We start from the raw sequence: 13,795 nt of genomic DNA on the forward strand, positions 1-13,795 counted from the left end.
TGCAGACGGGCCAGCATTTCTGCTTGCATAGTCTCAGGAATCACAATCCTCTGGCTTTCATTAAAAGTCCTCCTGCACAGTATAGTTCGCCCTGGTACGTCCAGTAGGGCTTTAGCTGCTCTGGCAGCTCTTCCTGTCTGGGCCACCACCTTTTGCATAGCTCTCTAAGCCGTCTGCATATGGAGTCCTGCTCTTGTGCCTCTCTAATCTGTTGTAGTTTTGCCCTAGATGTTGGTAGGCACTGTTGCACTGATTCCCCAAACACCATCACCTCCCCTTCTAGCTCCCTTTCATCTTCTGTGAGTGTGCGCACGATGGGTGCCGTTATCAATGCTTTCCCTGGGACATGTACTATTTGATATGAGTACCTGAGGAGCCTGAGGTGAAAGCGCTGGATTCTCAGGGGTAGGTCATCCAGTGCCTTTGTACCAAAACAGAGCTAACAGTGTGGTCTGTTTCTAGGGTGAACTGCAGGCCTACTAGGTATGAGCTGAGCCTTTCGCATGCCCATGTAACTGCAAGCGCCTCCTTCTCTTCCTGTGCATATCTCTCTTCAGCATCAGAGAGACTGCGTGATATGTATGCTATTGGTCGCCACTCTTTGTTCTCTTGCATCTGAGTGAGAACCGCCCCGAGCCCAAAAGAAGAAGCGTCTGCGGACACTCTCGTTTTGGCACCTGGCCTGTACTGTGCCAGCACCCTGTCTGAGGCCAGCTCCCTTTTCACTTTTTCAAATGCGGTCTGTTGCACTTCTCCCCATACCCACTCACTCTCCTTTGCTAACAAGTCCCGTAATGGTTTGGTTATGTCTGTGAAAAAGGGCAAAAATTTACCCACGTACATGTATGTTGACATGCCTAGAAACCTTCTCACATCTGCTACATTTTGTGGAGTAGACATGTCTGTGATTGCTCTGACTTTCTCAGGGTCTGGTGCTATGCCCTCGCCACTATTTTTGTGTACCACAAACACTAACTCTGGCTGTGCGAATGCACATTTTTCATTTAGGGTGAGCCCAGCATCCTGAAGTCTGCAGAGCATCACTGTCAGCCTCTCATCGCACGTTCCCGGTCCATCCCACACACCAATATGTCGTCAGCATGACAAACAACCCCTGCCAGTCCTTCTAAGAGCTGCGACATGTGTCGTTGAAAGTGTTCTGGCCCTAAGCTGATTCCAAATGGTAGGACATTGAAACAAAAGCGGCCACAGCTTGGTGAATACCTTTGCTCCGTCTAACTATGCCATTGACTGCTCTACTGATGGCAATATGTGCCTCTCCATACATACTGTCTCATTAAGTGTGGTCAGATCCACGCAGATTCTGATTTTCCCATTAGGTTTAACTACCGGCACAATGCCCGCACACCACGCTGTTGGCCTTTCCACCCTCGAAATGACCCCCATCTTTTCCATCCATCTTTCCAAAATACACCCCCCGCTACCACCAAACACCCCCCCACCCCCCCACACAAACACACACACACACCTTGTAGCGTCCCGGAAGAGTTAGTGCTGCAAAGGGTTCTGGGTATTTGTTCTGTTGTGTTTATGTTGTGTTACGGTGCGGATGTTCTCCCGAAATGTGTTTGTCATTCTTGTTTGGTGTGGGTTCACAGTGTGCTGTATATTTCTAACAGTGTTAAAGTTGTTTATACGGCCACCCTAAGTGTAACCTGTATCGCTGTAGATCAAGTATGGGTTGCATTCACTTGTGTGTGCGTGCAGAAGCCGCACATATTATGTGACTGGGCCAGCACTCGTTGGACTGGCTGAAAAGCAGACATGACAATTTTCGGGAGGGGCACTGAGATTTGTGAGTCTCCCGGGAGGGTTGGCAAGTATGAGAATTAGCGGTGATTGCGGTGTTACCGCGGCACCGCCGCTGTATATAATCGGCGGGCCAGCTCTAGTGTTAATTTGATATCGCCTCAAGGGCCAAGTGAAATTACACGGCGGGTCAATTTTAGCCCGCGGGCCAGAGTTTGACACCCATGTACTAGAATGTGCACACGCACAAATCCAAGCACATTTCTTTGTAACATTAAGATTAGTTTATTTCAAAGGGGACAATGCAATTTCATAAAACACATAACTACACATGGTTAAAAAAGCCAGAATTAGCCAGAAGGCTAGTTTTCATCTGTAGTCCCCCGTCCATGATGTAAATAAGGCAGTAAAATTACAATTTAAAAGAAAAAGAAAGGAAAGAGAGAGAAAAAGACAATACATATATGATATGATAAAAATAAAATACTAAATCCCAACATAACATTGATCTTAGCATCAAAACAGGCTCATCTTTTAGTGCTGGCAGCTGTAGGCGTTGATAAGCCACATTTTCCATTTTTTTGTGAAGGCCTTGTGAGTTATGACCAGTTTAACCTGCTCAGGTACTGAGTTCCACACATTTGCACTCCTTACTGACCAGGCCTACTTACTGAAAGTGCTCCTGCGTAAAGGAATATAACAGTCACCTCTGACAGAGCCTCAAGTGACACGCTCACGGCTGTTTCTTTGGCTGATGAACTCTGCCAGAGGATCTGGAGCCAATTCATGCAGTACTTTATAGGACACTTTTAAGTCTGCAAATGTGTGTATAATACTGTATTTGTTTAGAATGGCACAGTGATGATGGCGCCTAGGTTTTTTATCCATAACTTTTATTGCTTTTTTGTACAAGATTTCCAATGGGTTTTTTAACTTTGACCAGCCTGAGACCAGCTGGTAAGGCAATAGTTGAAGTGACTGAAAATCATCGAATGCAAATACAATTTTGCAGCTTCAGTTGACATTTCATTTGGAATTGCACGAAAATTTGTGAGATTAAACTTTACTATTTTACACAATTTGCCAATATGGGCTTTAAAGGAAAGCTCTGAATCTATTATTAACCCAAGATATTTATATCTAACATCACAATTGATATGAATTTGCTTGGAGACGTTTGCGTCGCTGGGCACGCCTGGACCATGCCCAGGCCACGCTCCCTTATATATACGCAAATCATATTGAAAGTAGCCATGTGCCTGAGATCTGCACGCACTGACCAATCACAATTTAGTAGAGGCTGCTTCTTTCTTATGATTCCAGCAAACTGCCATTGCTGTGTAGTCTCCGTGAACTAAACACAGGCTGATATAAAAGAGAAATGGTCAGGTCAGGAAGAAGATGAAGAGGATGATGGATGTGGCCAAAACAGGCCGGAGATAAAGTAGTGCTCACCCAGTTTGAAAAGATAGTCGCTGTAATGATACATTAAACTTCAGAAGACGTGGGTGACTGTGATTACCCACAATATAAATGCAACTTGTGTAACTTACAAGAAAATGTGTTCATACAGTAGCCTGTTCAAAGCCCGATTGGAGTTTCATGCAAAAATTATGTAATATTTGGTTTGCAATCTTTTTCATTTAAACATGCCAGCCCTGTCAAAAAGGATACAAAATACTTTTAATATAACACAGGAGCGCTTCTTCCGGTAGCAGCCGTACGTGACACGAATGCAGGTGGTTCCTCTGGTGCCATTTGGCCGCAACGACTGGCCAAGCTGGTGCTGGAGTCACAGGAATGCAGTGTGACAGCAACAGGAGACAATATAATTGCCCAGATAATCAATAGACATCTTCACAAATATTAATATGAACATGAAGCAGTAAATGCATTGGCGAAAAATTACTACACCATTAGTTGGTATAAAACTATAAAAAAAATGTGAATGTCAGCATTTGAGGGGCTCATTGTAGAATTTATGTATAAAATTTAATTTACACAAAAACTTGACTTGCATATCCATCTAGGAACGAAACACGTTACTAACCCGAAGACCACCTGTATGCACCTCCACTGGCTACCAGGGTGGCAGCCAGCCTGTGATTTGATGCAGTTGCTGTGCAGACTGCAGCACAAGCTTCCAGGCTTTGTGTGTGCTGCTGGCTGCTGATACAGCTGCTGGCTGAGGTATACTGAGCTTAATGCAGCGAGGCACATGCAGCTTCAATCCCCACAACCAATAAACCTAAGTCTCCTATACCAACTGTGAGGCAGTCAGCTATAGAGACAGAGCACAGTGAGCACGACCAGGGCTCACACCAGTAAGAAGCTGCTGCAACAATTACTGAAATGAGAAAATGCATCACCCGTGGCTAATCGAAACATAAAGGTAAAGAGATTTAACCTGATGTAGCGATATAGGAGATGGATGACCTACGACGTTATAATGTCACGCAGCTGGTGACCACAAGAGACATTAAGTTAATGCTGTGACATTTGGCAGACCACTCTTTTAAGGTGCATGTGCTCTGCAGCTGTTTGAATTTGGAGCTAAACTGTTGTGGTCTTGAAGGAAACAAATAGAGCAAAGCAGGTGCACATTAGATGTCCTTAGGGTTGTGCTGTCTCTTTGACGGACTGATCTCATCCAGCTGCTGGATATCAAGCTCTGTGAGGCTGGCATGCACGAGCCCATGTCTTATATTTGCTGTTCATGTTGGTCTCCCCTGTGTTTTCTGGCTAAAACAGACCTGACTAGTAATTTGCTCCATCTAGCTTCTATTGATAACCCATCTGTTCAAAGTCATATTGATTTCAGCGTCTCGGCCGAGACATATTCAACCTTCAGCTTGCCCTTAATGACATTTTCTCCTGACATTTCAGTAAAGGCAAATAATTAGGAAGAGGCAGACAACATCAATAATAATGCACAAATGGAAAGAATGGACCGAATAACACCAGCAAAAATAGCAACCAAGCTTTCTTCAACCAGCAAAGGGCGACAATGCTAACAGTGATAAGTCACATACAATGTTTGATGTGTGACTGTTGTGTAATTTCTACATGTGTAAACATTTGTAGTTTATTGTGTAAATGTATTAACACTAAACGTTCTATTTTATTCATGTAAAATACACAATGACCTTTATTTATGTAAAATTAATAATGGACGTTATATGTTTATATTATATTTTATATTTTCAGTCTTACAAACCTAAATTAAGGAAGAAGTAAAACTAAGGAAGGAAAAATAATTCAAAAGAAGGAACATCAATCCTCAACAAAAACTGGAGCTTCTTCTTTTTCTTCATGCTTTAACTACCTGCACACGCTGGAAACGAGTAGCGAGGGCAGAATAATACATTTATTGACAGTGCAGTGAGAAAGCTGGTGTGTTTACTTTGCAATAAGTAAATACAGTCTCAAAGAAATATAACCTGTTGAGGCACTTTCTGACAAAACATCCACATGTCGATGTTTCAAGAGCCCTTGGACTCTTGAAACTATATCCCTCTCATTATGTAGTTGAATAGCCCTGGCCTATAGTCTTAGTACAGGGGTAGTGAGTTCACTCTACTTTTTTGTAGAATTCGGCTTTTGATTACATTTTGTTTACGTATATAAACCTCTTGTGAAAATACAAATTTGAATAAAAATGTATTTGTTGACATCTTTATTCACACCAATTACATATAGTACCGATAAATACCAATTTCTATAAGGAATATCAATAAGGGTATTGTATTGACAAATTCCTAGCGCTATACAAATCCTGATTGTCATGTGTTTGTTTATGTGCAAATTCGGTCTGTGAAAGTTAATGCAATAATAGAATAGAATAATATAGAATAGAATAGAATAGAATAGAATGGACTTTATTGTCATTATATTTGCATATAACGGGATTAAGGACTCCAATTTAAAGTGCGGTAGTGGGAACAAATATGGGGTAAAAATAAATAAATAATAAAATAAAATAAATTACACAACAGGCAATAAAGAAAACAACTAACAATTGAAATAAACAGACTATCAATAAGAATAATAAGCAATCCTGTACAATATACAAAACACTATAGAAATGCAAAATACTGTACAATATAAAGAACAAGACAAGAGTACCAGAGTAATAAATAACAATCAGTGTCGGACGTATTGCACTCGAAGGGTAATATTGCACAGTACGGTATTAGGGTAGGATTTTGTATAGGGGTGAATCATTTTTAGAAGTTAGAGTTCAAGATGGTGACAACTCTGGGAAAGAAGCTGTCTCTGAGCCCGTTTGTTCTGGCTCTGATGCACCTGTAGCACCTGTGTTACGCTTGCGTGGCATTGTGATGCCGGACGTCGTCTTTTCAAGATGCAGAGGGATGTCAGGAAGCGGCTTGCAGGTGAGAATAAATTATTTATTCTAGTTGCAGAACAAAATATGATGCGCGGTGCCCACGGCACGGAAAACAAAAGGGTAGCCAAAAGATGCTGGAATCAAAATGCAGACTACAAGCGTAACCAAGAGCGTAACTTGTTGCTTGGGAGCAAACAAGACCAACAGGCCGAGTGAGGCCAGCGCGTAAACTAAATAGCCCTCTGATTAGTGCCCGGGCAACAGGTGCGCGTCCCGAACACTAACCAGAGGCAGGTGACTGAAATCTGCCGTCATGGCAACTGAGACACATAAACTCAACAGGTGCTGAGAACACAAGTGAACTGAAAACGTAAACAGAATATGATCCGGGCAGTGGATCATAACAGCCTGCCCGATGGTAGCAGGTCGAACAGGTGGAAGCCAGGGTGTGTGCTGTCCTTGGTAATGCTTTTTGCTCTGTTGAGGCAGCGGGAGTTGTGTAAATCCTTCAGGGAGGGGAGAGGGCAGCCGATGATTTTTTGTGCAGACTTTATGACCCTCTGAATCGCCTGTTTTTCTGCTTCAGTGCAGCTGGCGTACCACACTGTTATGCAGTACGTCAGCAGGCTCTGGAAGCCGAGCGATAGAAGGTCACCATCAGCTGCCTCTCCAGTCTGTTCTTCCTCAGCACCCTCAGGAAATGGAGTCTCCGCTGGGCCTTCCGGATGACCGCAGTTGTATTTTGGCTTGAATGTGGTGTAGGACCAGCCTCTTGAAGCACTTCATGATGACAGGTGTGAGTGCCACTGGGCGATAGTCATTGAGGTTGTTTGTAGCAGCTTTCTTGGGTACCGGGATAATTGTGGCAGATTTTAAGGCAGGGTGGGATGAGTGCCTGTTCCAAGGAGAGGTTGAAGAGGACGGTGATAACGTAGGAGGGCTGGTCAGCACATGCTTTGAGCACCTTCCCGTCTGGACCAGCTGCCTTCCTGGGGTTCACTGCCTTGAACACCCGCCTGACCTCGTGCTCCTCAAGAGTGAGTGTGGGAGTGCTGGGGTATGGGGGGGTTGGGAGGGCTGGAGGTGGTGTGGTTGTGACTGTTTGTGATGTCTCAAAGCGAGCAAAGAAGCAGTTCAGCTCCTCTGCCAGCGATACATCCCAGTACCCGGTTGCTGCGTCACAGCCTTTATAATTGGTGATGTGCTGTATGCCCTGCCACATCTGCCGTGGGTTGTTGCTTGAGAGGTGGTCTTCGATCCTCTCTTTGTAGTCCCTCTTGGCTTCCTTGAGTCCTCTCTTCAGGTCAGCACGCGCAGCACTGTATAGAGCACTGTCACCTGACCTGAAGGTGGTGTCGTGGGCCTTGAGGAGCATGCTGACCTGGCTTGTCATCCAGGGTTTCTGGTTTGGGTAAACCCGGATGCTTTTTTTCACAGTGACATTGCCGATACAGTACTTTATGTAGGATAGTACCGACTCTGTGTGTGTGTGGGCAGGTCTTGGTCTTTGAAAACATCCCATGCAGTGTGTGCAAAGCAGTCCTGTAGCTGGGGGAGTGCATCCTCAGGCCAAGTTATGACAGTCTTTATTACTGCTTTTGTCTTTTATCTGAGGGGGGTGTAGGCAGGGATGCGCATCAAGGAGAGGTGGTCTGACTGGTCTAGGTGGAGGAGGGAAATGGCTCTATATGCCTCTTTGATATTAGCCATGGAGCCATGGTCCAAAGTGTTTCCCCCTCTATTAGGGCATTTAACATGCTGGTAAAATTTGGTAGCACTGTTTTCAGATTGGCTTTATTAAAATCTCCAGCAATGATGTGAGCACCTTTGGGGTGGGCACGTAGCTGTTTATTTATTGTATTTAGCAGTAGAGAGAGAGCCATGCTAACATTAGCATCCGGTGGTTTGTAAACTGCCGTGATGATTACTACTGTTAGCTCTCTTGGCAGAAAAAAGGGTCTACATTTCACTGACATGAACTCTAGGTCGGGGGAACAGTGACTGTCTATGATAGTGCTGTTATTAGACCATGCGTTATGTACATAAACACAGAGACCACCTCCCCTGCTCTTACCAGAGTCCTCGTTTCGGTCCCGACGTAGCAGCGTGCGGTCTGCTAGCTGCACCGCAGCGTCTGGGATTAGGGGGTGAAGCCAGGTTTCGGAAATGACCAAAAAACAACAGTCCTGGATGTAGCTATTTCCAGCTCGCTCAAGCTTTAGCTTGTCCATTTTGTGAGCGATGGATCTGGCATTGGTGAGGTATATGCTCGGCAGCGGAGGCTTGTGGGGCTGTTTCTTGATTCTCTCCAGGAGACCAGACCGGCAGCCCCGCTTTTATTTCCTCTAGCGCCGCCGCCTGCGTCGCCTGCCGGATCCGATAACAATCCAGGGAGATTCCGGTGGTCTTGCTATCTCGTTGGGTATGTTGTGTGAGCGGTGGAAATCGCTTGAAACAGCTATCCTGTGTTGAAAACCAATGTCCAGTAGGTTTTGACGACTGTGTTGTCATAACTGGTTCACTATAAACTCCTTTAACAAAAATTGTTTTTTTTAACACACGATTAACATGCCTGCGTCACCTCCTCACTCTTTATTGACACTCGATCCATTTCGTAGTGTGGGTACACTTATTAATGAGGGAAAATTATACCTATCTGCAATTAATCTCTATTAATTTTGCGTTAACTATGAAGAAACTATGATTAAATATTGTGATGCATTGACAGCCCTATTGCAAATATCTTATTTGCATGGAATGCAAAATATGTATTCAAAATGACAATATGTATCTGGACCGGGTCACATTTGTTCAAATGTACTGAGAAAAATCCCATTTAGCATATTCACATGCTTCTGTCTCTGTGAAATGTCATCATCTCATCTAGTTGTAATTTAATTTCATCTAAAATCTTATGACATTTGTTCTCCTAAGATCCAGGTGAACTTCTTGATCTTTACTTCCTAGTTTCAAATTCATTGATTTCCCAATGTGACAATACCTTGGCTGAGGTATACGTTCTCAACATGCTCTTTTATACGAGTTTATGGTAAGGTTTTAGACTGTGTACATACTTACTGTTTAGTACTACGGTCCAGACCGAAGCTCTTTGTGGCTATTGAACCTCAACTTTAGTTACTGTGTTTACACTAACATAGCCTGGCATCATAGCAAAAGTACGGTGGCCGAGAAGGGTCACAACAAATGCAAACGCCACAACTTGACAACATGAAGCAACAACACAACTACATGAAGCCAGAATATAACAACATTAAGCGACAATTAAAGTGATGGACACAATGGACGCAACAGCAGACCAAGTTTTGACAACAGACGTTTTTGTTTTCATGAAAAGTTGAAAAAGTTTTAATAAATGAAGTTGGAAAGTATGTGATAGTAAGCTGTGATGGGGTGTTGCAACCTTTTGGCCTGCATCATACACTGTCACTTCCGTTATCGTTAAATGTTATTTTGTGGCTTACGTTGCTGTGTTGTGGCTTTATATGTTGTGGAATAAAGTTGTTGTGTTTTGGCGTAAAGTTGTTGTGTTATGGTTTTATGTTGTTGCCTTGCGGCGTTTGCATATTTTGTGGCTTTTTGCTGAAAGTTATGTTGTGGTCTTTATGCTTTTTGTGTCGTAGCTTAAAGTTGTTGTGTTGTCACATTTGCATTTGTCGTGGCTTTTATAGTTGTGTTGTGTCTGAAATTTGTAGTGTTATTTTTATCATATTGTGTGGTAACGTAAAGTTATGATGTGGCGTTTAAATTTGTTGTAGCTTTTGCAATTGTGTGTGGCTGAAAGTTGTTGTGTTGTGGCTTAAAGTTGTTGTATTGCAGCATTTGTATTGTTTGTGGCATTTACAATTGTGGTGACTGTTTTTAGCCACTGTACCAGTTGTCTACTATCGGAAATATCATGTCCACAAAGTCACAACTTCATTGGCAGTGTCTATTGTGTGCTGATTGACATACTTGTGTTATTATACTATATACTACTACAATATAACACTATAATTAATTTGCAAGGTCTCAGTCCATTTGTTTGGTGCACATTTGTGCTTAAAAGATATTGGAGCCTAACCCAATAAACCATTCCATCAAAGCAATCACACCAGGGTTTGTTTTTAACCGAATGCAAAATGACAAGTGTTGACACCACCTTAGAAAGGTGTGCCCGAGGAGGACTGACCCTGTTCTAGTGCTCCAAAAAAAAGTCTAATTGAGGGCTACCTCACAGTTTATTATTTTGAGCTGCCTTTTACCACCGCTGCTGCCGATTATTCCCAGCAAGCTCACCACGGGAATCGGCGGAACCAATGATGTCGCCTTCTCACAGACAGCCCTCTGCATTTACAAAGCTGCAGCTCTGACACATTCATTTATCTCAGACGACAAGGCGATGAAAATGAGCCGCTAACAGCTGAGGATTTATTGGAATCCTCAACATAATTAGCCATGAGACATTAAGAGTAAACTGGCTAAAACGCTGAAGCGACAAAACGATTGTGAACATTTGTCTTTTTTGCTTAATCATCGGTGGAGATTTGTTGTTCTTCAGATATTGGATGCTTCCTTGCATCATCCCATAGCTTGCAATCACGGTGAGTAAAAGAAAATACTGTGACAAATGTAAGCTTGTGTGACATGTAGAAAATGGCATACAACAAATGATACTGCTTTGAACATCCAACAGAATCCCAAGAGGACAACATGATTAATGTTAGTCGGACATTAATCCAACATAAAAAAGGGAGGAACCTTGAACTCTCCCTCTCTGACACATACCAGCTTGTGTGGCTGTGTGACAATAGGTTGTGTAAACCGAACCTCCCAATGCTTAAGAGCTGTGCTGCACAATGAGTTGACAACCTGTGGGGTTTAGGTCATGAACTAGCACCAAGGAGGAAATTTGGATTACAGAAGTTGGGGGTGGGGGGTCAAAACTGGCCTGAATACACGGGACGTGGTTTAGAGGAATATACAGTATATGAGAAACAAATAACAAATGGTTCAATTATTCATTTTTTGCACAAAATAACAAAATTAATATAATTAAATAAACACATTAACTTTAGTTTTTTACATTTGCATAATATTTAGTTTAATGTTTATTTTCTGGCAGAGAATCAAAACAACTGCAACAAAAAACTGATACTTAAAGGGGTTTTAGTAAGATTTTTTTCTATATTTAAAATACTTCCCTGTGGTTTACATAACATTTAATGGTGTTTTTTTGGTCCAAATTGTGCGTGGATTATGTTTTACAGACCATCTTCAAACCACTTTCCGACAGTCTCTTCAGTATGCACCGTTTTGTGGTCCGTCTTACTTACCTGCCTCCACTTCGACTGTGTCTTCTCCCCCTCAGCGATGTTTTCGTTTTTCGCGCTTCCATATATTCCATATATTTATATGCGTCTACTGACGCATATAAAGTCAAACTATACGCTACTTTTTCATTAAAAACGGCAGAGGATGCATGTGCATGCACAAGCCAGTCTGCCCCACAACAAGAGGATAGAGAAAAAGAAGGAACTTATTGACTGCAGCTCTTTGGGTAAATTTCTACCATACAGTATATGGAGATATCCACTGACGTCGCACTTAGGAAAAACGTCACAAATTGGGCTTGTTTGGAGTAAATATGAAGGAAATATCTCCGCCATGCATCCCTGGTTTGATTTCAAATTTCCAGGACTAATGCAGATCCCAAACAAACAAAAACCGGTACCAGTAGGTTAGAAAAGTTGATTTTGTAAAAGGGGTCCACTTTAAGCCATTGTGCTACCAGGAATCACAAACACTTCAGCAGCAATTTGTGTTATTATTTTTGTAGCGCAGGTCATAGTCACCAACATAACTACCTTTTAGTAAAGACCTGGACTCCTCTTGTTTGGATATTTTATTTGTCTCATTTCGTGATTCATGTTGCTGTGTGGAGGCCAACTCGATCTTATGTTGCATCTGACCACTGAATAGTTAGCTGCTGTGTGCTGTCAATCATTGTCACCTTGGCAAGAAGGCAGCACCAGAAAGCCAATCAATGAGCTATGGAATGGATCAAGCTTCAGCCTAAACGACCATTTTCCGCCTGGCGCTTGTGTTTGACTTGTCTCTATTCAATATCAATAGTGTAACAATATTTGTTAAAGGCGCACACACACACACACACACACACACACACACACACACACACACACACACACACACACACACATTACATCCATTGCTACCACTGCTTAAATAGTCTTTAGGTTAAATCAGTGTTACTGTGTAAATTGTGTCATGCATTAGGGATTAGAAGGGGAATAAGTTATGAGTAGTAAACATACCCATCGATCCGGGCCGCGAGGCTAACATGTGGAAAATAGAGATTAAACAGAAAATAAAAAGATGAGATAAAAAGACATCAACGAGAGAGGATACACGCAGCAATATTAAGATCAATTACAGACAAATGATGACAAATTCACCTTGTATTGATTACTTGTGAACCAACTGTAACCTTCAGCTTGTCACTCATTAGTCTAAAAGCAGCAAGTAATGAACCTTTTGCAAGCAGAGTTTGTTTCTCCAAAAGAAAACTATAGCGCTAAATTAGACCACAGCATCTCCTTCATCCTCATTAATATTCATGCAGGCTAGGACCTCTTGGCAACTGGGGTCCTCTAGTCACTGCAGTGGGCTTATTTCGCCTATTAATCTCTACACCTGAGACAGGCTAGCAGCACACACTATTTTCCAAATGCCTTCACAGACGACAATGTGAGATTCAACACAAGGTGTACACAGAGCCGGCCCAAGGCATAAGCATACTAAGCGCTTGCTTAGGGCCCCGCGGCCACCAGGGGGCCCCCAAAAGCAATTAACAAACAATTCTTATTTTTTATTTTTTGCATGTACGAGTCTGACTGATGATTTCTAAATGATCAAAGATATATTATTGTACAAAAACACAATTTTAGGTCAACAGAGTGCTGCTGCTGATCTAGGCTTAGTGATTCTTCCTGCCTCTCTTTAAATGTAAAGCTGCCTCTGCTGCACCTGTGACGTTTGCCGCCTGCTATGGCTTCACATTAGTGCCAAAAATCCGAGCGCATAAAAACTGTTATCGCGCGCTGATTCTCCACTTCGTGCGCGCGCGACAACCTTTTGCGCGTCCGTGGTGCCTTTTTGCGCGCGTGCCGTCTCGGTCTGTGCGCTGGCATGTTTCGTTTTGGCACTTTGGGGGTGGGTATGCTTAGCCGGCCCCTTCTTTCTGATTGGCCAGACGAAAAATGCTCAGAGATAATCAGAAGTATAGCAGGGCGGGTCATCGTCAATATGTATCAAGATTGTTATAGGCGCAAAGTTTTCACTTCTTCTTGAACATTTGTTTTCTAATTTATGGAATTTCTTTTGATTCAGCCATAAAATTAATGAAATAATCTTTGAATTTTGTTTTTAAAATGTTAAAAATAGCCTTTTAATAATGTATTCTGAAACAGTTTAAAATAATCAGAGAACTGACTAACACTGACCCTACACAACTATGTTGCACAATTAAGTCATTTTTTTTATAGCGAAAGAGGTGATTTCAACAGGTGCAGCATCCTATGTCATATCTACATGTAATAAGATTTGTAACAAGGCAAACCGTTTGTAAATTGGTCAAAAATCGAGCAAGTTATGGTAATT

General features: G+C 42.4%; 1 protein-coding gene across 5 annotated transcripts in view; it reads right to left on the reverse strand.

The window, feature by feature from the left end:
- Positions 1-13,795, reverse strand: part of LOC133611746 (ryanodine receptor 3-like) — a 359,447-nt gene that overhangs the window by 253,197 nt on the left and 92,455 nt on the right. For 4 of the 5 annotated variants that reach the window (XM_061968834.2, XM_061968831.2, XM_061968832.2 and 1 more), the window contains exon 4: positions 12,451-12,471. The exons of the other annotated variant lie outside the window; for it this stretch is intronic. In XM_061968834.2, coding sequence (XP_061824818.2) covers positions 12,451-12,471 — 21 coding nt within the window. The remainder of the gene's footprint in view (positions 1-12,450; positions 12,472-13,795) is intronic. 5 annotated transcript variants of the gene reach the window in all.

Source organism: Nerophis lumbriciformis, linkage group LG08, assembly GCF_033978685.3.
Source record: "Nerophis lumbriciformis linkage group LG08, RoL_Nlum_v2.1, whole genome shotgun sequence".
Lineage (NCBI taxonomy): Eukaryota > Metazoa > Chordata > Actinopteri > Syngnathiformes > Syngnathidae > Nerophis > Nerophis lumbriciformis.